Source organism: Xiphophorus couchianus, chromosome 13, assembly GCF_001444195.1.
Source record: "Xiphophorus couchianus chromosome 13, X_couchianus-1.0, whole genome shotgun sequence".
Classification (NCBI taxonomy): Eukaryota; Metazoa; Chordata; class Actinopteri; order Cyprinodontiformes; family Poeciliidae; genus Xiphophorus; species Xiphophorus couchianus.
Window position 1 is genome coordinate 22,618,403 of NC_040240.1, and position 21,339 is coordinate 22,639,741.

Genomic DNA, 21,339 nt, shown 5'->3' on the forward strand with positions numbered 1-21,339 from the left:
TCAAGTGCACAGATTATGGAGATAGATACAGTTCCAAGTGGATACTGCCATAAGATCTTGCAATCTTCTGATATATCTCATATGTCCAGGTGCCATGAGCTTTTAGGGGACTTAGGTATGGAGTTGTGTGCTGTTAGCTTAACCATTATTACATGTGTTTGAGACTCTTATTTCAAAGCAAGAAAGGAAGTAGCTTTTGAGCTGTGTTGTCATATTGTGTTACACACATGCTACAATAAATGCACAAACCTGGAATGGATTACCCTACTGTGATTGCAGGTTTTTTAAGGGACAATTTGCAGATTATAAAACCTTTACTTCATTTGAAAAAAACAAAACATGGCCATTCATAGTTTCTCTAAAAATCTTAAGAAAATTTCCTCCTTTTCCTGTAAACTCTACTATTTCTCATCTCCTTGCATGCTTACAGCTGCGGTTACAAGTAAAGAGAAACAGTAAACTGCAGTGAGACTGTTGGTTCATTCACAGACACTTCAAACTGGGATTGAGATAGCTTGTGGCAATCGGGTTGTGATTTCTGAAAGGGCTAAGATGACATAAGAGTGTTTAAGAGAGCATGCTATTGTTACGTTTCCAGGCCACCAGGTTTAGGTAATGATCAAACTGCAGATGTGTCAAATCTAAAGAGTAAGGCAGTTTAGAGTTCATTAGCCATGAGAGTGATGTAGCCAATGATTTATGAATGACCGGAGGCAGGAGGGGCTCATATACAGCCATATTGCAAAGCTGTTTTGCGAACAGAGTATTTTATTTATTTATTTATTTTTATTCAAACAAAGTGAGAAATTCTTTGTGTCCTAAATTCTTACATATTTACATATGAATGTAGCTTCACAATTGTACCAGCTTTGACTTGACTTTTGTCAAAACAGAAACATTTTAGAGAAAGGGTGTATCACCTGAGAATAAAATCCTCCATGTATTACAAGTGTCATTCATGCAGCAGTACGGGGGACTATCTCTGCTTTTCAACAAGACTGCCTTGAGCCACAATACCTGTCAACATGACAGACAACCCTGTCGCTGATTGAGAGAATATAAAAGCAAGACTGTGATGGGCATAGAACGTTTCACCGATTTTTGAAGTGAAACTGCTAACTTTATCAAAAAGAACAGGAATGCAACCTGTGGTGTCTATTCATCTGGCTTCTGAAATCTTGTTTGTGTTAGAAAGATGTTATACCATCATCAATCTACTGTCTCTGAAAAATTCATTTTTGTAAGTGTTGTTGGTTTTGTGTTGTGGGTCAGAAGTAAGTCCATTTAACACTCTGAATCAATAATTACATTTCAGAAAACGAGTTAGGCCTCTGCCTCAGAAATTGCACTTGATTAAAAGAAAAAAAAAAGTTCCTCATAAATATATACATTTTAGTACATTTTGGAATATTCCACCACTCAATTGTCTAACAGTGGCATTTGTAAATTTGAATTCAAATCTCCAGAGTCAGAGTGGCAGCAGGTTAACAGACAGTTCCTGTAACGCAGTCAGCTGAAAACATGAAAATCGGACTCCTCCAAACAGTTCCCTGAGGGCATCGGGCCAGAGAGCAGCAGCCAATCAAGCATGGAGTTAAAACCTGGAACATGTCCCTTCTTCATATCTGCCTTCCTTCTGGACAGGAAAATTAAATTGTCTAAAATATGGATGTTTGAAGATTGTGCAGAAGTTTGCATCACCTAAATATATAAAAAATGAAAAGCTTGTATTGCACCTTTGTTTTATATATTATTTTTTTCCCTTTGGAAATTAAAATTTCAAAATAGTTTTTTTTAGTTAATGTGGTTATTTGTAATAATAAAACTTGTATTAATTGTGTACCCTGTTTGATATAATTTGTTTGTAGTTTAAACAGAAAACCAACAACACATCTATTGTTGATTCTGAATGAATTAGGTGTTTAAAAAAAGGCTAGAAACGACTTCCCAGGATGATTACTGCCAACAGCTTATTTCTAAATAATAGATTTATAGTTGTTTTTTTCTGGTTGCAGCAAAGAACTTTTAATGTCTTGTTTTTCTTTGTTCTCCTCTTTTATATTCCTTAAAATGATACTGACAAAAATCATTCAATATGACTGGAAAATAAACAGTGGAAAAAAATAATCCAGCTCCAAAAGCATCACACTCAGAGACACTCAATCGGCATAGAGTGTTAGTCTACAGGTCAGCACAAAACATGTACAAAATTCAAAACATAGAACAATGTTAAGCTACCTTCACCTTGAAACTTTCACTGAGATTTGTGAGATCTAAGCAATCTTGATCTCACAAGATTGGATGCCCCATCAAATGTATGGAACAACATTCACTCCTTCAAGCTGAAGCTTTATATTGCAATAATAATCAAAGGCATCCCCTCAGCTCCGTTTGCCTCCTCTCACCTGATCCTGTCTGGCACTCGGTGGGTCTGGTTTCCATCACTCTGGCAGTTCCCTGCATACTGGGCTCGACTGTTGGCCCCCTGGTCCCTCCGTAGAGCCATCGCCCCATGAGTGAGCACTGAAACTCCCTTGGCAATACGTCTGCAAGATAGCCAAGAGAAGAATGTGAGCCAGGGATAATAGGACATTTTAAAGGGCTTTCGCTGACACTGCTGAGGTCCAAGGGAAATTTATGAAAGGACATAGACTGACTGGGCAAGAGTCATGGAAGCCCAAAAGCTTGCTTGTACACCTGAAGATGTGGAAATCTTCAAACTGCAGAAAGAAATCAAATATACCTCTCAGCTCTATGAATTAAATGGTAAAAATCCTTTAGTCCTTTTCTAATTTAACAAAATATCAAGGACTTTTGAATCTGAATACAAAATACAATCCAACATTTATGAGCTTATCTTTTTGTTATGTAACTTATCCTAGATAAGCCAATTTTTAAGATAAGGATGGGTTAATGAAAACATGTTGGTAACAACAAATTAAGCCTGGAGGGTGAAAGGAGCCTCATTAAATAATCGCTTCACACAGAATTACTGCCGCAATAATTGCTAAAAAATTTTTAGGTTATTTTTAGCGTTTCTGAAATCATGTATGCTGATAATGATGGAATATTAACATTTATTGCTTGATTTATTTTTGTAGCAAAAAAAAATAAATCCCAGAGGATGTACTTGAATCCCATAAATTATAGGTTCCGATATATAAGTTTTTACAAGACTTCTTAAGAGGAGAATAATAAATTTGCTTTACATGATGACTCTGTCTAGTGTTATGCTTTCTTGTATCTGTAATTCACATGCAAGATGGCATTTTTACCACTTTAAAATGGAAAATTTTAAGGAATTCCATTTTTGATGTTTCAATCCTTTATGGTGACTTGCAGACTTGAGCCAGAGTACTTCCAATCTTTAAATCCAGATCTGATCTGGCATGTAATCAAAGGCCAATAATGATTTTATCTACATTTTCTACATTTACATTTATCTTTTAATTTGATTGGCAAATCAGATTAAAATGTACTTGGAATCAACTAATTACTTACTTCATTCAAAATTTGATTTCTGTTGCTAATAATCTACCAAGCCTGCTGATTGTATCTGCATTAAACAGGCCAAATCTTTATTTGATCAGGTCAAAGAAGGTGCAGTGATTTTGGAGGATTTAGTAAAGGAAGTTGATGCTTTAAACCCAGGATTCTTCTTAGGAATGTTCCTGTCTTAGAAACTGTGTATGTTTTGACAAGTAATGTGTCACATTGCATATCAGCAAAACTGTGTAAGTTTGTTTTTCCTTTTAAGTATTTAAATATAAAGATCAATTATCAAACAAGTCTCATAAGTAAAATAGCTTTGATTTAAAACATGTCAAAATGTTATATAATACATATGAAACATATAGGTGAGAAAATAACAAAGAACAATAAGTTTAATAAGTTATTTTCTCTTCTTTCTCTTCACTTTATTCTCTTCTCCATCAAGCCATTTTCAGGAACACATTCACATTCCTTTTCTATGGAAAGAACATAAAATCTAAGGATGCAGCACCTTCTCATGGGCGCAGTGGAGGTGTGTGAAAATGCTGCGTGTAACTGTACTTAAAACTATTTTAAAAATTCACAGCAGTTCTGTTTTCTTGCTTCTACTTTTATCTGCGTACGTAGTTGGCTTTTCAACATCTTAACTGCAACTGTAGAAAAAGATGGGATGAATTTTAAATGAAATATAGATTTACAAACAGCCATTGTGCTGCTTTTATGACTGCAAGCAGATACACTTGGTGGAAGTGATAATAGATGTCACACAGGATCAAATATCTTAAGAAGAGTGATGGACACTGAAGGGGTGATCAACTTAAAACAAGTGGAAGAGGCAAATAAACAAGCTTTATGTGGTATTTAATCTTTTAAAGGGTGAAGATGCCAAAAAAGAAAAAAAAAACAGTCTCTTAATGCACTACCTGGCACCCAATCTTTGTTACACTCATTTGGCATCATAACATTTCTGTGATAGATCAGGTCGTGGTTAAAGTAGCAGTTTCCTTTGGCCCTTTGACTGAAATATTTAGACTTTAATAGTGCATTTGAAAAATTGTTTGTACCCTTGAAAATCATCACGGTTGTTGTGTCATAGCCACAGTCTTCAAAATGTTGTCCCTATTCCCTTTGCAGTGGTGGTGATTTTTAAACAGCTTTTTCATGGTCTTTTCCTTTATACCCTTCCATAAAAAACAGATTTGTTAAGTGCACCATTAATAGGTGTCCTGCTAAAAGATTCTACCACCTCATGGGAGCTGTTGAGAGTAGCTTGGGCAATAGACCTCAGCAGCACCTCCATAGTTATACCCTAAGTAAGACTTTTTCCTCATTGTGTTTTTAGCCATGATGGGTTGAACAGAGCTCTATGAAATCTTCTCAGCTTAGGACATTGTTTATAGAATAACCCTGAGTAAACTGCACTACCTTTATCCCTGACCTGTCTGCTGTGTTTCTTGGTCTTGATTTTTATTAGCTAAGACATATAGAAAACTACATAATGCTAAGCTTATAGTTGCAATCTGTCAAAGCAAAACGGGGCACGGGATATAAATACATATGCGCCACACCATAGATGAAAGCACAGTATATCTAAAAAAAATTTGCTTGATTAAAAAAAATGCTAAAACATAATGAATGAATTGAATAGAGGAAAATAATTCATTAAGAAGGAAAGGGGAGGTGTTAAGGCTATGGAGAATATAAGCCTATATAAATGTTCTGTTAGTTGGAATTATCGGTTTACCTGAATAATTGTACTGCTGATGACTGCTTAAAAGAAGAAAAATAAAGCAAATTATGTTGATAGATCTAAATCTAACAATACGTGTCACAAACATGCATCAAAGTCAAAGTTCTAAATTTATTCAGGTGCTCAGTAAATAAAAATATCTTGTTGTCTGTCTTAGGGAAATATTAATAGATCAGTCATTGATCTGTGGAAAGCTTGAAAGAAATGCAGGACTCTTTGTGAAGGCACTACTTTTTTATTTAACCGTTGACTCGACTCTGCTTTTTTTTAACAAAACCTATCAGTTATTTCTTGGATTCCATTTGACTTGATGATAAAAAAAGCAAAACAAAGCAACCAAAGAAAACAACATTAAATTTATTTTCTGAGTCACATTTTTAACTCAAACATTGAAAATGCTCACAGAGCAGCTGAAAAAGCAAGAGTTCAAAAGTTCAAAAGGATATAAATTTGAAGTGTCACATGACATCATGTTTTCTGGGTGTTTCAATGTAACTTTGAATGCTGCAATGTGTCAGTAGATTGATTACAGCCAAGAATACAACTATATGCCAAAGAGTCCTCAGACCCTGATTCAGAGCCATTTCTTGGAGGAAAGTCAACCAAAATTAAACAACCAAAACAAATTGAAAAAGAAATGCACTAAGAGAAGTAAAACCACTTAAACTAAGAGGGCAAGAAATAGATGCAAATCCCACTAAGAATCAAAGAGAAGCTAAGCCAACAATACACTGAGAACATAATTAAGTATAAAAATTCTGCGAACACAAAACCTATCCAGATGAGAGTAAAACAATTTTACCAGCATTAAAAAGGACACATACATAAACATCCACAATAATGAGCAAAAAGTAGCTTGAGGAGTGGAAACAACCACTCAGCTTTTTCTTCTTACTTTCATTTCAAACGGGGAGAGATAATTTATTTCTTACATGTTCTTCTAGAATGCTTCCTGATTATACTGGAAGGAAAAGTGATGAAGTTGTGATAAATGAAAATCTTATCTTGCAGGGTTTGATGTTTTGAATCAGCTTATGAAGCAATGACAATTTAATTTTACATATGACTTGAAAGAACGGTTTGGCTGCGGGTGAAATTCCAAACTCTGCAAAAGGGGACACGTTTTTTTTATTATGTTCACAAAACTACTGATCCATGTCACAATTATCACTTCTTTTCAGTGAAGAAAAGTTCTCAGAAGATTCTCCAGCAACCACAAGATGCTGTGGCAGAAATACTAATCCAGCTGAAATAGGCACTTTACTTTAAGGCCAAAACTGACTCTGATTAATGTGAACCCTTAAACTGTGAAAATGTATTTTTTATTTATTTATTTTTTTAATATCAAATAAATGAATAAAGTACAAACCTAATAAAACACGGCTGTTTTGTCTTTTGTTATTATGTCTTCCTATTCTATTGTATATTCTGAAACTGACAGAAAAGTCAAAGCAGTGTTCCAGGAAACATAAATCAGACCATACCATTAAAATACACTGTGCATATAAAACTAAGATAAGGTGTTAGTGCCATTGTTCCTCATCTTGTAACTCGGCAGTTTCTGTATTTATTACATATTTATGAACCTACAAAAAATGGCAATTTTAACCATATTTACCCATCTTTAGTCATGATGAAAACCCCTTCATCATAAAAGAAATTTACTTTGACAGTGAATATATTATCCACCTCTAGATATTTCATACCAACCATCATTTTGGTTGACGCATAGTTTACATGAAGGAAATGTGACTCCAGTAAACAACAAACTACCAGCCGGAGGTTGTAGTTGTTGCAGGGTTTTTGTTTTTTTTTCTGGTCTGGAAAGGAATCATAATCTGTCAAATATAATTTGATTTGATGATGTACTTTACATTGTCTTTATATTCAATCCCTGAATATATAACTATGGATTTTGTTTGAAACAGATATAAAGTTGAAAATAACTAATCCTCAAGAACAAATGGTAAATGGCCTCTACTTGAATAGCACTTTATCAAGTCCAGTATCACCAGCTCCTAAAATTACCAACATGAATTTCAAATCCAGTAAAGTGACTTTTAAGATACCAATAAACATTGTATTAATAATTTTTTAGCTAGTTATTCATGATACATTAATGTAGCACGTTATTCCAGCTGCAGTAACAATGGTCTATTTTTTTCTTTACACATAAATCAAAAACATCAGGTTATACATGATTATTATGGTACTTTTGATCTTCATATTTAAAGAATTTCATATCAGCCAATGTCAAGTTTTTAACAAGCAAAATGTGAAATGTCTTTGAGATGTATAATGGACTAAAATACTGAACTAAAAAAAATAAAAGGCAAATTCATTTTAAAAATCTTCATAATGATTTGTATACCAACTTGTGGTAAAAGGATGGATTTTAATTCAAGGAGAATTGTGTTTTCTTTTCAGAAAGGTTAAACACTGAATAAACCTTTTCACCTGGAAAAGAGGTGCTGGGCTTCATTAAATATTTAAAGGAACATGTGTCTGTTTATCACATCCCTTTAAGTATGCTGCCCCTGTCTTGTTACATCTGTGTTTTCGAATGAACTACAACAATATGCATGTTAGTGACAACTCTGCTGCTCTCTTGGGCTTTCTATGTGCAAAACATTTTTTCTGGAAGGCTGATGTAGGCAAAATGCTGCTTGTTGAAAACATCTGCATCTCAGTGGATTCAAGATGGATGGTAAGGTTTAAAAAGCTTGTATTTTGACATGTCATTGATGGAAAACTAAACACAAAAGACTCAATAGTAATTCATTATTTACAAATGTTTATTTTTTTTTATATCTTTTCAATTTCATAATTTAGCTACTTGTAAAGTAGGAATACAGAACAAAATTAATTTTGAATTTCATATTTTTTCTGCATTATGAAGCTTATTTAAAATCATTTTTATTTTTTGTTTTTTCTTTCTTTGAAAATAAAAAGAGAATAAATTATGGCACTTCTCACCTTGATCCACCCAGTCAATCCATTTAGAAAAAGCAAGGAGAAAAGCTGGGCTGTAAAATGAGGTCATGGAGGATGGAACATGCATGGAGCGGTGTTGTCTTAAAACGGTTTTGAGTACCTCTGTGTGTTGCAAAGCCAAAAGAACGTGGATTTGCAAAAAGTGTTTATCAGGGATAAAGAAGAGAATGTTTATTTTCCCACTGATCCTCATGCATTTTTCAGATCACCTGGTTGGGTTTTTGCTGCCTAAAGGCTCAGAAGTGCAGAACTCTCCTAATCCTTTTAAATTCTTCATTCAGCTAAAAAAAAAAACTAACTAGTAAACTAGGAATAAAAAAAACTTTCTGAAATAGGAGAAGTCGGGCATTACAACAAATCCATTTTGGTCAATTGTAATCAATTAACTGTGCAGACGCATACAATGGCGAGTGTTAAGTGACATTTTGTTGTGTTGAAGGTTTAACTGAAGAGAATCCAGTGGTTCGCCGACTATGTCTAGAGTAATTAGATATTTGCTTAAGCTGCTTTCACAGTGCCCTGTCTTTCCTACTAAATATATGTGTTGCATGGGTACTAACATGAGGAAATTAAAGGGAAATTAATAGGAACATTGTGTGTAATATCATATAAGTATATGTTGTGTATTTAATGTATATGTTGTGCTTTTAATGCAATCTTATTCTGAAAAATTATTTTAGACTTTTGCTAAGAGTGGAATAGGCTTTGTGATAGAGTGGAAGGAAGAGCTGATTTGCCGGAATGAATTTGTCATTAATTTTATTGGAAAAACTAAAAATCTATTGCAACATAAAACCCAAATAGACCAGTAGGGAACCATCAGCTTGGCGCGTACCTTCGTGGCTCGTCCCTCCAGCCCTGAGGCCTGATGGCAAACAAGGCTTTTGGCAGTCCCTCCAATCCCAGTCCAGACAGGGCGGGTCCAACGACAAACCACATGTGACTGGGCCCAGCCTGACCTGCTGCCCAGGCTGCCCGAAAAATCAGCTCAGCCTCTTCCAGGGAGGAGTACAGCAGACGGACCTGGAGGTGAATGATAAGACAGAGGGGTTCAGGTGGTGGCCATAACCAGTAGGGTAATAGAGCGTAGCATCAATTAAAATGAAGCATGGTGATAGATGCAGGTTGAGCGACTGGATCCCATTTTAATGATCAGTGTTTCTTTCTTTTTTTTTTTTACTTGGTTCCATGACCTTTTATATATTTCTCTCACAGTTATACATTTTCTTCATTTATACATCAGTGTTACATGGCATCTAACAGATTTCTGCCCTTTGTTAAGTTTATTTTTAGCTAAATTAGCTGTACTTGAAAAATTAGGAATCTTGTTCTGATTGCATTTTTATTTTCCATTCATACGTTATTAAAAAAAAAAGGAAGCTAAATGAATCTGTGCGAATCTGACGGGGGGCGTGGGCGTGTGTGTGTGTGTGTGTGTGTGTGTGTGTGTGTGTGTGTTTAGGGGTGGGGGGGTTCATGAGAGCCCTTCAGATGATTGCTCAGAGGAAGCACTTGAGGAAAATGTGTGCCACCATTTCGGAAGACAATGAGTGAGGGTATAAAACTCAAGTCAGTCAACACTGGAATATGGAATACCAGCAGTAATAGCAGCAGGCGTGTGGCGTTTGAATCACATGCTGCGTGTTTACTGCTGTGACTCACGTCAGAGAAGATGGCCGGATGACGCCGATCCTCCTACTCAGCTGACAGCGGATGGGATCAAGGTTGGCATGAGGTCTACATAGACATTCAATAGCTATCACAAACCTCCAGCAGTCAACATACATTCATAGTCTTTTACATAGAAAATCTTTATCTCATGAGGTAAAAATTATCTGTTTTTTCCTCTTGTAAATTGTAGTTTTGCTCTAATATTTGAAGAAAGATGTACGCTGCTACCTTTACAAACAACCCACAAAGACTTTTTTTTTTCTTTAAAATTACATATCATGTTAATCACTTTGTCAGAACAGGCATCCATTTTTTTAAAGCCTGGGTATCACATTATGGATTTCTGTAGACAATTGTGAGTCTTCATATTGTACTTTGACAAAGCTTAACTGTCTTAGTCACATTAGAAATCTTGTTCCAGGCAAAATAAATCTGCATCCACACATAGAGAAGACATTGTGCTGATTTCACTACAGCTTTGATTTAAATCTGTGCTGTTGAAATTTGGATTTTGTTATTTAAAAGTTATTGATGAGATAGTGACAAAGCTCCAAACCTTTTTTAAGTCTATACATCCATTGTGTGGTTTTCTCCAATGGAGACAGTCTAGTTAATAGCTTGATTTTGCATTGGTTATCTCTAGGTTTGCTTAGCATTAGCACCCACATTCCATACTTTAGCTAGTTTATTTGTGTTGCTTAACTTATCTTAATAAAAATGTTATGTTTTTGGGACCAAGTAAGTGCTTCTCTTTAGTATTTTCATTATGTCTATAACAAGTCATAATAACTTGGTAAACAACATCGTGTGTGCTACTGTCATGTAAAAGTTGGTCATAGGTTATATAATCAATATATATGAGGCTGTTTTTCTTTCCTTCTTCAGTTATCGACATAATTTACATAATGTTTTATTATAAGTTATTATACAGAGGTGTTGTTCTTCTTTAATCAGTTCATCTTTCATCATTTATCCATCATGCAGTCAGTACATTTTCTCCTTTTTCTGCTCTGGATCCTGTCTGATTCCTTTACACAAAGACAAAATGAGAAAAGAAATAGTCCAAAAGCCTGGAATAATCTCAAATCTCTTTTGAAATATATCTAATTCCATTCCTTGGCTCAGAGAATTTGGGTTGGTATGAACTTATGATGATTTAAGAATCTTTCAGGGTGTGTACCTGAATAACATTAGACTATGGTTAGATGTAAACTTCTAAGCAATCAAATTAAAGTGCAAAACAAAGGAACAAATAAGCTTTCTGCAGCTGGTTCCTTTTTACAATAGTGTTTTGTCATTCATTTCATGTTCTGGTTCTGTAATGATAACCTTAAGTGAGGCATGCAGAGGAAAACCAGCATGCCTGCTGCCTTGCTTACCAGTCACAGTACTGAGATACAAATCATCAAGCAATGCCTGCCGTATGGTAATTAGCAACAGCAAGTTCTGAAGTAAAATAAATGGCCCATGCAGTGCTGCACCCTCCTGAGTGCTTTAGATTATGCGCATAACACGTCCCATCAATACATTCATATTAAAAGGGTTTTCAGAGGTTATAGGTCTGGCTGTGTTTTTCAGGAGAAGGAAATGTTTTGGGTGAATCAAGGCAAGATATTTTTAATTTGAGGTGTATATAAGAAATGCAGTCTTCAAATATCAATTTAAATACACTAATGTGTAAAGAAAGAATCAGGTACAGTAATAAAGTAGTACAAAAGTGACAAGAAACATTTGTTCTAAGGAGAAAAGTCACAAAGTTTCTGCAAGACACAAATCTTTTTATTGTCACATCAGAGCAGAGGAACCAAATGAAATCAATAATTCTAGTACTGACTGGGTTACAGAGCGTATGTGAAGAGAATTTAATACTTTCTTATTGCAGAGCTTTTAGAAGACACCTGAAAAACTCACAGATTAAATTTCATGAGAACAAGCTACCCATTTCACAATTGAAAGATAGAAAACCAATATATGTTTTTGCAAAACTCTTATGAGCTGCATTTCAAATGAAAAGAAATATTTAAAAATAGTAGAGTGGACAGTGACTTTTTCTAAACATAAAAAAACAGCATTTGGTGGTAAAACCTAATTTGACATCTTAGCTAGTCTGTCAGATGAAGGCAACACAAAGGCAGGGCAAGAAAAACAAACAACTTTTGACATAGCAATGTTTTCTTAACGATAAATTCTTATCATTTGTGCATAGCTCAGTCAAAGGAACTCACAAGCTACAATCACTTTAACCACTTTATTTTTCACACATTTATGAACAAATTCCTTAATCTGCTTATTTGATGTACTGTTATCACAATGCAGATTGCATAACATGTATGCAGAGGCAAACAGATTGCAGTTGCCACCAATACACCAAGAAACATAAAACCTTCACAGGGAGAAAAAGTATTTTTTTCACTAAGAGTTAAATAAATCAAGGTACTTAAAACAGTAGGAGAAAATCAGGATCAAAAACATTCTGAATGTGTTTCTAAATCAATAGATGATCTGGGTCGTGTTAATGCAGCACTATTATGAAAGCAAGTGGATTGACTCATCCCTTAAAGTATTTCACTCAAAAATAAAAATGCAGTTTGCAACGTTCCCTAGCTGTGTGTTCAGGACTATTGTCTTGCCTGGCATTCCACACTCATTTCATCTCCATATTCTTATCAAGAAACTCTGAGTACATTTTTCTATTGATCTTTAATTCAGTTATAAAATCAACAGATTTTATAACTATAAAATCCATGATCTTGCCACCTACAAATGTAACTGTAGGAATTTTTGTTTCTGGTGTAAAGTCCAGAACTATTCTTCCTCCTAACCTGGTATAAGAAATGTCATCAAAAGATTTCAGCTTTAGTCTCATCTTAAGAGGTTATATTCTCTAAGTGTCTTGCTGGTTTGTCCATATCTTTGGCATCAAAATATAAACAAGCCTCATCATGTTTTTTCTTTTACTTTAGCAGTGGAGTCTTGCACAGTAAGTGGTCTGAGAGCCATTGCATTTCATGGGCGAAAAACTGTACTTACTAGCCCTAGTATTGACTGATATTGACTTGCACATACAAGTAAAGCGTTTAGATACTCTTCTTTTATACTTCAGTGGAACCATGTGTCTTTACTTCCAATTGAGGGATGCTGGCAATGTGCAAGCTCTTCAAGAACTGTATTTACTTTTCTTAGACAGATAAAGAAACTTTTGTTTTCACAAATTTAACATCAGCAATTGGTAAAAATAGATTGGTGACTTTCCCTAAGAATAGCTTACAGTTGTTAACTTTTTCTGTCATGGCCAAACATGTTGTACTTCATATAGCATTCATCAACAAAAGCTGCCTCCAAAACTTCAAGGTAAACACAGGAAATTGATATTTTTTCCAAGGACATGCACATTCATACGGTTGTTGAAAATACCAAATTCAAATTGATGATGCTGACACAGGAAACAGGAAGACAAAAGCCTGAGAGCAAAGGAGGTCAGAAAGGCAAAAACAGGCATGTTTTTGGAGAACTTCCAAAAACATGACCCATCCATCATGGTCAGATTTTTATTTAGTCTTGTTATTGAGGAGGTGAGTCTCTGAGGGGGAAGTAGCAACGAATAATTCAACTGCCAGAGAACTTGCTTAAGCAGGTATTTAGAAGAATGCCAGTAGAATGTCAGCTGATGACGTTTTTCTAAATAACGTCTAATTTTGACTCTTGGATTCAATATTCTGAATATTGTGACAATAAAGAAAAATAAGGAAACATATTTTAAAAGGAATAACATGTCTGAAGAGTCAAAGAGCTGTAGAGTCAAAAATAATCTGACACATCAAAACCACTTTTATGTCCCCCATTTAACATGTCACATTACTTTCAGTATAATTACATAATGTTCTTCCTTTGCTCCAGCTGCCCTTGCTGTCTTTCTTTCATTTTTTTTCAGACTTATCTTTACGAAGGTCATTTACTGTAATATCAGCCAAAAAAAAGTGAGAGTGAGGATTGAATATAAATTAAACTGGTAAAACATTAAAGAGAGGTCATCTCAGGTAACTTTGACTCATGCAGAGATGAAAATTAGAAAAGAGAAGGGTGGGGGAAAAAACTGCAAGGAAATTTCTTTCTTCCCTCCTTCCATGAATAAGACAACGGTAAGGTCAGGCAAAATGTTGCTTGATGTTTATTCAACCATTACTTCTCACAAGTAGGCGCATTCTGTGCATTTACTTTAAACATTAGTCTTTTTATGTAACCTCCCATAATCTTTTAAAGGTAAGAAAAAGTCTTTGGGTAGGAATAGAGAAACAGTCTGATGGCAAATTTATGTTATATTCCATTTTTGGAATGAACCACAAAACTGCAAAACAAGAATGATTCTAAATCTAAGTTTAAATATTTACAATACTACACATTCATGGAAGCCCTGAAAAATCTTTCAATAAATATTAGACATATGTTCATAGAAGCAGTTGTGTCAGCAGGGGTGCATGGTGACAATTTGCAATATGTTTTGTTTAAAAGAGATATAAATCTATAGCTTCGCAAAATCCCAGCCAAACTTTGGAGTTGTGACTTGTTCTAGTTGTGACTGTAAAATTAGAATGATCTAAAATTAACACAACTATACTCCAAGTCAAAAAATATAAATTGGATTTCAAGCTTCTTTTGGGAAATAAGTGACGTACAAAGCTGAACTGCATTACACTTAGTACACAAGTTTGTGATGTGTATCCATTAGGGTTAAATGAATGAGAGACGTGAACAGTCTTAACAGATCCCCACTTACATTTGCATAATGATTTGAGAAATTAATGGGTTAGTTAGAAAATTAGGTCTCGTTTTACTGACATTTAGACCAATTCTCAGTCGGGCCATTAAGGACATAAACAATCAGGCGTGGTAACCGCACTCTTCTGATTTGTCAGACGAGGTCAAATTGATCAACTTCAGGTTAATTCTCTTTGAATGCTACATCTACAATACTGTCAAAATATAACAAGTCTGTAACAGCTGGTACATATATCACAACAATGGACAGTTGTATAAAATATCAAGGTAACTTTTAGTTAGAAAATAACTTATCTTTACTATTTCGCCAGTAAAGAAATTATATATTTGTCAGGTTTACCTTTTGGAGTTTGCGCATGCATTTTATGATTTTTATGTACAAGTGTTCATGCACATGTGTGCATATGAGTTCAACAACAGGGAAACGAGTGAGTTTTATTTGGAGAGAAGAGGGGGCTCAAAAGAAAAAAAGGGTTAGGAGATGCTGGTATATATGAGAAAGACGGGGACATTTAATTCTTAAATACTTACTTCTACTGTTGCTTCACAGAAATTAGATTCTTTTTAATCCACTTTCTTTTCAAGGGCTTTTAGGCAAACTCAGGTAAGTGGCAGGTGTTGTTGGAACCCCATTTTGTTCAATTGATTTGAGCTAAGATGAACCATTTTGCCCCTGACTTACATCTCAATCAAAAGTGGCATTTGTGTTTCCCATCACTCACCTGGGCTTCATTGTCTTTGAGGAGTCGTTTGGTGCGAGACCCGCCGGGGTCGTCTGTCACATTAAGAACCACCACGCTCTTCCTTTCCCAGCCAATGAAGGAGCCATCTGTCATACCTTCCACCATGGCCAGGAAGTCCTCGTAGCCATGGTGACGGGTGGTGACAACAGAGAACGAAGTCCAGTCATATTCTTCAAGGACTTCGAAGATCACCTCAAGTTGGAGCATTGTAGAGCAAGTAAACTGAAGGTAGATTGAGCCGCTCTCCTGCAAGCAGAGAGAATGAATTCATGACGCACAAATAAAATGTGTGCATTTCACATAGTTTCAGTTTATTAAATACCAGAAAAGTTATTGCTTTCCATTAAACTCTCTATAAACTGCTAATTAGAGTGGTGTGTCATTCAGCTGTACTGAATATTTGTCTTATAAGATTGAGCATATTTATTCAGTGGATCTGCAGGCAACATCAGACTGTTCCCATTCATTCCAGCTCTTTCTGCGTTGTGTCTGACTGGTTTAAATCTATGAGGGGCAGGCTCAGAGGAATGACGCAGTCTGTCAAAACAAGCTTTGGCTTTTAAAAGAAAGCTTTCAAGCATGCATGAAAGAAACAGTGATGGCCTTCCTCTCTGCCACTGCAGTCATATTTAATGTTAGTAGATGAGCTGTTCACTGTGTGAAAAAGAAATTCATTTTTATTGGCTTTTCTGCCAGTGTATTCTTGTCGAAACAAAAGCAAAGTTTTAAGATGTCAAAATGCATATTCGCAGATGGTCGGAGTGAATGTAAGTTTATGGAGGAAAATAAAATAAGTTTCTTTTTTTGCAGGCATTGCACTTTCAAATACTGTATGAATTATATTTTTTTTGTTGGGAGTTGAGAGAATATCTGTAAATTAGTAATCAGGGCTCTGCATCTCTGCGTACATGTGGATGATCAAAGGGAATGACGCCAGGGAATAACATTCCATCGTCTCATGCTGTCAGGGCTCACCTCCAGTTATGATGCACTGAAGTATATCAGATATCAAACCAGCAGACTGACTCCCAGTGTAAGTGTGTTTGCTTTTCTTAACCTACCATAGAAAAGGTTTTATAGGAAACTTGCTAGGAGTGAATTCTGCAGCTGAAGAATAAAGACTGTTTTAGAGTTCTTTTGTAAGATGAAGCTAAAATAAAATCACTGGCACCCTTGAGTACTCACCAGAAACAATGAATGACTAATGTTGCGTCCCAAGTCATCGTTTTAGAAAACGTATTGCTACAAGGTCTACTTATTCTTGATATGCTTCAAAATAGAAAACAAAATGGTGATTCATCATCCCAACATTGTTATCACTGATGTACGTTTGTTACATTATAGCAACAATATGCCTATTCCTTAAGCCTTTCCACATTTTGTCACATTACTATCCTTAGCGTACTTTAATTGAATTTTATGTGACCGACCAACAAAAGGAATCATAGTGTTATAAGAGAAAAGAATTTCATGTAAGATTTTTCAAATTGAATTCTATCCTGTGTGCAATGCCCCTTATTTTGAAATACCTGAATAAAATCCAGTGCAACTAACTGGCATGAAAAGGACCAACTAGTTAACAGTGTGGCTATGTATTTGAAGAAAAATGTTCCACTTTGCAATTTTGCACTGCTTTTTAGTGGTCTGTTTCAGAAAATCCCAATGAAAAAACTTTAAATTTGTAGTTGAACTGGGACAAAGTAAAGAGGGTGAATACATTTGGAAGGCACTGAAAAATGATTTAGATGCTTTCCTAATGTCAAAGTGAAAGGACGTTTGTATATGCATTGTTATTCTTTAAAGAAAAAGTCAGGTCTTAGTGAAAAATAGGAAACTGGCAGCCTGGAGCAAGAGGGACTGAAAATGAAATGACTTTTATTCATGAATTCTAATAGCGTATTCATATTTTGTTGTTTTAAAAATAGTTTCCAATGGTGTGTTCAACAGATTATGTAGAAAAGCATGGTTCATAGATGCATCTTTTCTTTCATATTTTGCTTCTTCTCAGTTTTTGTCATTCCTTTTTAGAGTCTGTGTCATTTGCCCAGGAGAGCTTGTTGTGTAATCATGCTGATTCAGTTCAGATTTGATCACTTATAGTTAAACCAGAAAACAAAATGCAAGATATTATTCCACTGCACACCAACCTCAAGTATTGCCTGATTTGTGATTTCTCGTTTGACTCATTTTTAAACTTTTATTTACTTGGGAAGATATGACTCTTGAGAGTTTAAGCCTTTAAAAAAATCCAGGTCATGAGATTCTGAAAGTAGAAGCAAAAAGAAAGATAATCTAAAAGCCAGAGGATACGAGCTAAATGTCTCCATGCTGCATACAGCAGGTTTCTCAGCTATTTTTCTAAGATAGTTCATTACATCACATCTCAAATGATGGTTGGTCTGATGCTCGGTGAGGCCAGTAACCATTTAGAAATATGACCCCACATTAAAATACCTATGAATGACTTCAAAATATCAATAATCTCCAAGTCAAGTTTATTTCAAAAAGTACTTCAAAACAAGCAAGCACTGACCAAAGAGCTAAACACATTATCAAAAATATTGGGTTGAAAGTCAAACCAAAGCGGTAGGTCTTGAGAGAGGATTGAGCACTGGCTAGATAAGAGGCCTTTGTAATCTCCAACAGCAACTATCCCATGATCTGGAGCCACCTCAGCAAAAGCCCAATCCTCTCTGAGCTTCCTGTGTGTCCTCAGCATTTCTAGCTACAGATAGTCGGCTGATCTGAGTGACTGAGACGTGAAGGCACATGTGAGAGGTCAGAGAGGGACTCTAAAATGTCAGGTGGTGTGTGCAAAGAGGATGCTCATCTAACAACACATAATCTCTGTAGTTTTCAGTAGGCAATAAGTCGAGTGCAGGGTATTACTTTACATCACTGATTGTAAAAACAGGTACACAACTTCCTGAAGGTGGGAACCAGTTGATGCTTCACAAGCACAAAACATTTTGTGCTCATTTCACACCTGAACATGTCAGGAACAAAGCAGCAAAAAATTCAAATATGAAGTGGGTGAAATGAATAGCACCCATTTCAAATCATCAGCCTTGTTTGTGTTCATTTCAGTGTACAAATACATATTCAGTAAAAGAGTTAGCAAAACAATTTCCACCTATTTTTTTTAGGTTAAAGTGCAATATGTTAAAAGGTTAATGATACCTGCATGACATAATGTCTCGTGCCACTTTAAAGTATCTTCACCTCCTGCTGTAAACAAATCTGCTTAATCAATGAATATTTTAAGATGCTGTTAGCTTGGTGCCAGGTTTATTGTATTAACAATAACAGCAACCAAGTCATGAAAGAATTATAACCCATCATGCTGTGAAGGTGATCTGTTTAAAACAGTCTGGCACACTCACTGAATATCACACCTGCCATTGCTGTACTGCTTTGTTATCTGGATCTCTGATTGTGGCCTATCCTAAACACTTAAGCAATCAATTTATAAACAATTGTTTTGATTTGTTTTTTAAATTCTCAAACAGGTTGAATATTATGAATATTCATACCAACGTCTCTTCCTACTTGGTGATTTTTATGCCGACCTGTTAACAAATAGCAACAACTGAAACTAAAGCCATACTGAGAAAGATATTGCAATGCCCCTCTTCTCCATCGCACATTCCTGATAAGATCAAAGCCGTATGTCTTCCTAAAAGAAGTTGACATTGTAGATTTTAATCTGAGATAAATTAGAGATTGCTCACTGAGCTTCAATTTCTGCTGTGAGAAGATATAGAGAGGATTTAATATCCATAACACTGCAGGCCTAAGGAATTTGTCATCCCTCAAGCTGAAATGTGCATTTTTGCAATAAGCAGAAACTGTGATTGTGTAATGAAAAGCTTTGTAACAAGATACCTCAGCATTAAAGGTCTCACTGAGTCACTCTTTGTAATTAATTCAATACAAATTTGTGCTTCTTTGGATTTTCCTTTTCCATTTCCCATTCCGATTGGATTTTCCCATGGTTAATTCCTAAATGAAACATGATGCTCTACCTGCTCCTGTCAAACCGCAAACAAACAAACTTGTAGGTTAGGCATAACATGAGGTACATATTCCTCCAAAGATACATTTTTTAAAACTATTTTTGGTCAAAAGATCTATGATCAGAAGTGAGACTAAAAATCATAATAAATAAAGTTAACAAAAAAGCTGGCTATGTTAACTATTATTGTAATTATTGGATTGTAGTTATAGATTTTCTAGCCTGAGTTGACTGCAAAAAAAAAAAAAAATCAGAATATTTTGACTATTCAAACCACTAATATTTTTTTCATTCAGTATGTGGTAAAACATTTATACTTGTTGAAGGATGATTACAATTTTTACTTTTTTTAAACAATTCCACCAGGTGTAGATGCCATGCTGGCTCTAAAAGCATGTCCCTTTAGTTTGACATTTCTGCCTGATGCAGATTTTAATAAGAATAGAAGGGAAGCAACAATTCCTGTTCTTCCCACTTTTACACCAAAGTTAAAAGTTAGAGGCTGATTAATACTTCTTAGATTACTTAGATTACATTATCTACATAATACACCATGTCTTCTTTTACATTTATTTTGTGCTCCTCAAACAAAATAATGTATAGATTTTTAGACTGCATGTATCTAGATTTAATGCTGCTGTACACAGAGTAGATTGATAGAAAATAAGATTTCTACTGGTTTGAAAGGTAATATTATTCCACCCTCAAAGACTGACATTGTTTTATTGAAATTACTGTACATTTTCTCTTCATTAAATTTCCCATTTACATGTAGACCACAACTTCAAAGTAACTGAAATCTGCTCAAGAAGGCAGAATACGCGTTCATATCTTTTAATTGTTACATTCTATCTTGTGTTTCACAGACACTTCTTTCTTTGGTTGAGATGAAAGAAACGGGGACGATGATGATGCAATAACAAGTAACTCATTTTTACCTGTGGCTCTCGGCCTAGACTGGCTCCTCCCCCGACAGCAACAACAGGAACTCCAGTCTGAGCGGAGACAAACTCCAGCATTGGGGCTAGAGGAGCACGGTTTGGCGGGGGTGGTCTCTCCTCCTCAAACACCAAACCCTGAGTTAAACAAAGGTTGCAAAAGGTGAAATATCAGGTGAAACATCTTTCAGTAACTCAAAATGCATATATATTTAGAATCAAACATAATGTAAGGTGTAAAAATGTGTGTTTTATGTCCTGTGCCTACCTGTAGAGGTGTAGTGGCCAGCAGCTCACACAGCTGCAGCAGCAATGTGCCTGGACTGCTCTCATTCACTGCCAGGTAGATGACGTTTGCTTGACCTGATGGTGTCATCACAGTCTCCGTGGAAAGTGCTGCCAGCGACAGGTATGTTGAGGAGGACAAAGAGGCCATGGCCACAACTCCTGCAAGTGAGGCTGTATCTGTCACCCCCCTTCCTCCTCCGCCGCCTCCTCCTCCTGGACCGTTTCCCAGACCGGACCCGAGACCCGGCTCGCCAACCCCCGCGCCTCCCACCACCGCCGTCTCCGGGAGCAGGGAGGAGCCAGAGTGGACTACGGCTATGTTGATACCACCCGAGTCCCTCTCTCTCTCCCGGGGCCGGAGCAGCAGGGGGGGCGAGGGGCGTGCGGGCCCCGTGCAGGCCAGGATAGCCAGTAGCAATGAGAGGGTGGGCCTTGGGGCCACCATGGGGTAAAGGGAGGGCCAGTGGTGGTTGTCTGATGGGGTTTTGCCAGGTGAGGCCAGGTGGGGTGGAGGGATTCTGTATAAAGGATGACGCCTCTTGAGGAGGAGGGAAGGTAATGGTGGCAGGGGCCTGGCAGCCTACAGTGCTTCACCTGATATGGAGCGGAGACCCTGCAGAGGAAGAATGAAGCAGAATGATTAAAACTGTGACTAGCTATGTTTCAATCTAA

The 21,339-nt window shown here is 36.1% G+C and overlaps 1 protein-coding gene across 1 annotated transcript in view; it reads right to left on the reverse strand.

Moving 5' to 3' along the window:
* grin2da (glutamate receptor, ionotropic, N-methyl D-aspartate 2D, a) overlaps positions 1-21,339 on the reverse strand; it is a 178,275-nt gene that overhangs the window by 80,139 nt on the left and 76,797 nt on the right. The window contains exons 2-6 of the mRNA XM_028036850.1: positions 20,648-21,280; positions 20,380-20,517; positions 15,406-15,672; positions 9,072-9,259; positions 2,406-2,546 (exon numbers count right to left, since the gene is read on the reverse strand). Of these exons, the coding sequence (XP_027892651.1) occupies positions 2,406-2,546; positions 9,072-9,259; positions 15,406-15,672; positions 20,380-20,517; positions 20,648-21,112 (1,199 nt within the window). The 5' untranslated portion in view covers positions 21,113-21,280. The remainder of the gene's footprint in view (positions 1-2,405; positions 2,547-9,071; positions 9,260-15,405; positions 15,673-20,379; positions 20,518-20,647; positions 21,281-21,339) is intronic.